Genomic DNA, 2,500 nt, shown 5'->3' with positions numbered 1-2,500 from the left:
TTCCAGCCGTGGCCGTACCGTGGCGTAGTCTCAACAGAGGCGGGGTACTTGGACTCGCTTTGTCCGTGTGATTGTCTAGCGGAAAACATCGTACAGTGCGTGCGCTGAAGCAGTATTTGTCTGGCTGTTGGATCTGTTCAAAGTTCAATTCACGTAGATTATCGCGCCACGGAGCCGAGGTTCGCATCCAGTCCAGACCGGTCCGGGGCCACAGTTCATGTTGTGCTATAGGGTCGTTGCGCCCGTAAACATCGGTTGGAGAAAGCAACGATCAGAGTGATCGGTCGGTCGTGAAGGTAACAAGCAACGGGCAACGATGAATCGAGAAACCATTTACTTCTTGGAGGAAGGAAGCACCGAGACCACGTTCTGCTACGATGAAGATCGTCCCCGACTTCCGTTACCGCCGTTGGATCACACGCTGAAACGATACCTGGAGTCCTTGAAACCGTTCGGGACGGCCGATGAGCTGGAGAACTCGAAGAAGATCATCGAAACGTTCCGGACGGGTGTTGGAGCGAAGCTTCAGAAGCTTCTCGAACAACGTGCTGCCAAGGAGAAGAACTGGGTAAGTCGAGTCAATGAATGGGCTCGAACGAGGAAGAAGTACGTTTATCATCCCTTTCAGTTCCAAACCCGTGATTCAGTTCCCCCGCTAAATGCCAAACGCAAACAGCATGATAAGCCTTTTGTCTTCTTTTTTGTTCTATTCAAATATTGGACCAAGCAGAGATAAATAAAGGCCACAATCTTAGAAACGCCAACTCACCGCGCACCCTCCAAATGGTTAGCAGGAGAACCGGAACGTGATTCTCACGTATCATCGCATCCTCTGGTCACTTTTTGCAGATAGCAGCGTTGTGCCTAATGCGTAAGCAATCGTTCAATCCAATACGCAGCCGCATAGTGTTTGGAGCGGAGCAGCTGTTGGCGATGAGCTTGAAGCTTCAGGCGTAGCGCTGGTGATGGATGGAAGTGCCGGCCTAGGAGCATGTTGCGTAGAATTTCGCGGCGTAACTCGAGCGGAAGAACATCCGGTATGTCCCCATGGCGGACATCGACATTGTTCAGATCGAAAGGATCGTCCATCCCGATGCTAGAAGCCTCACCATCCTGAAGCATTCGGTTAAAGGCGGCTCTGAGGGCCGTTTCCACGTGCTCTTGGATGCCTTTGCCTTCGAACTGATCGAGAAACCGAAGAATATTGTCGTTTGAAGGAAGATGAGTTTCTACCGCTTCCTGGCAGTTTGCTGGAAGCTGCTGTTGCTGCTCCTGCAGTGGCAACCGAAGATCGTAGCCCTTAAGACAGTCATCGATTGGTTCCCCGGAACCTGGTGTCTCTTCTGCTTCGCTGGCCACTATGTACAGCAAAAGCACGCCAAACAATAGGTACCTCATAATGTTCCGATACAACGACTGGTGAATGACCGTTCGACAGTAGGAATCGCGGTCAACTCAAGCTATCATTGCTATCCACGGTGGACAGGGGTGACTTGTGATTTTGCTCCTACTCCACCAGCAAGGCGGACCCCGGTACATGATAAGATACTAGATAAAAATTGGACAGCAGTGATTTCACATGCTCTTAAAATTGTTTATGTGCGTTGCTCACATGACGGTCTGGGAAAAACCGACCTCTTTTCGGTTTGTCTCTCGAGATCTCTCGCTAGTAAGCAAAACAACGTTCCAATTTTCGTCATTTTTCATTATTTTGTCCAACGTGTTTTGTTTGGCTAATGACTCACATGCGGAAACACCGGTCCAGCCGTACGTTGTTGGTTTTCGACCGGTGACTGGGCGCACAAGGCATCAAAATTATCTAATGAAAGCCTGTTTGTTCTAAGAGATAGTGGAGCGCGAATCTGGGTATAAAAAGGTACCGCAGCACCGGGCACAGGCACAGAACAGTGGTTCGATACAAACCAAACCAAGTGAACGAACGACCATGAAGCTAGCAGCAGCAGGAATCTTCGCCGTTGTAGCCATTCTGGCTGGCGTGTCGGCAATGCCGCGTCCGAGCCGGGCAGATCTGCAAGACAAGATTCGCGAACATCTCGCTGCTGTGCCGGAAGACATCCGTACCGAGCTGGTGGCCGCTTTCCAGGAACACCGCAAACCGTCGGCCGCATTCTTTGAAAGTGTCCGTGCCCATCTGCTGGGGCTGATGGAGAACCCACAGTTCCGTCAGTTCGCCGAGCGACAGTACGGTCAGTTCCTTGGTCTGCTGACGGCCGATCTGCGCGATGGTGTTGATGGCGTGGTGAGGAACTGGCTGGTCAACGGTGGTGTACCGCAGGCCGACGAGGAGCTGCGCCAGAAGTTTGTTGACCACTTCCGTCAGCTGAAAGCGGTCCATTTCGAGCGATTCCTTGCGATGTTGAGCCCGGAACTGCGGGAAGAAATTAAGGCTGTGGCGGAACAAGTGCAGCACGGTGACGCTCGCCCTCACTACAACCCGGAGCTGATCGAGCGCGTTCGCGAACACTTTCAGCAGCTCAAG

At 52.0% G+C, this 2,500-nt stretch overlaps 1 protein-coding gene across 1 annotated transcript in view; it reads left to right on the top strand.

The window, feature by feature from the left end:
- Nucleotides 1–2,500, top strand: part of LOC126573362 (peroxisomal carnitine O-octanoyltransferase) — a 4,667-nt gene that overhangs the window by 85 nt on the left and 2,082 nt on the right. The window contains exon 1 of the mRNA XM_050233421.1: nt 1–568. This exon is cut by the window's left edge and continues 85 nt beyond it. Coding sequence (XP_050089378.1) covers nt 317–568 — 252 coding nt within the window. The 5' untranslated portion in view covers nt 1–316. The remainder of the gene's footprint in view (nt 569–2,500) is intronic.

The sequence above is a fragment of the Anopheles aquasalis genome, chromosome 2, assembly GCF_943734665.1.
Source record: "Anopheles aquasalis chromosome 2, idAnoAquaMG_Q_19, whole genome shotgun sequence".
In the NCBI taxonomy this organism is placed as follows: Eukaryota; Metazoa; Arthropoda; class Insecta; order Diptera; family Culicidae; genus Anopheles; species Anopheles aquasalis.
The sequence above is the reverse complement of the archived record's forward strand: the minus strand, read 5'-3'. Positions and strand labels throughout refer to the sequence as shown.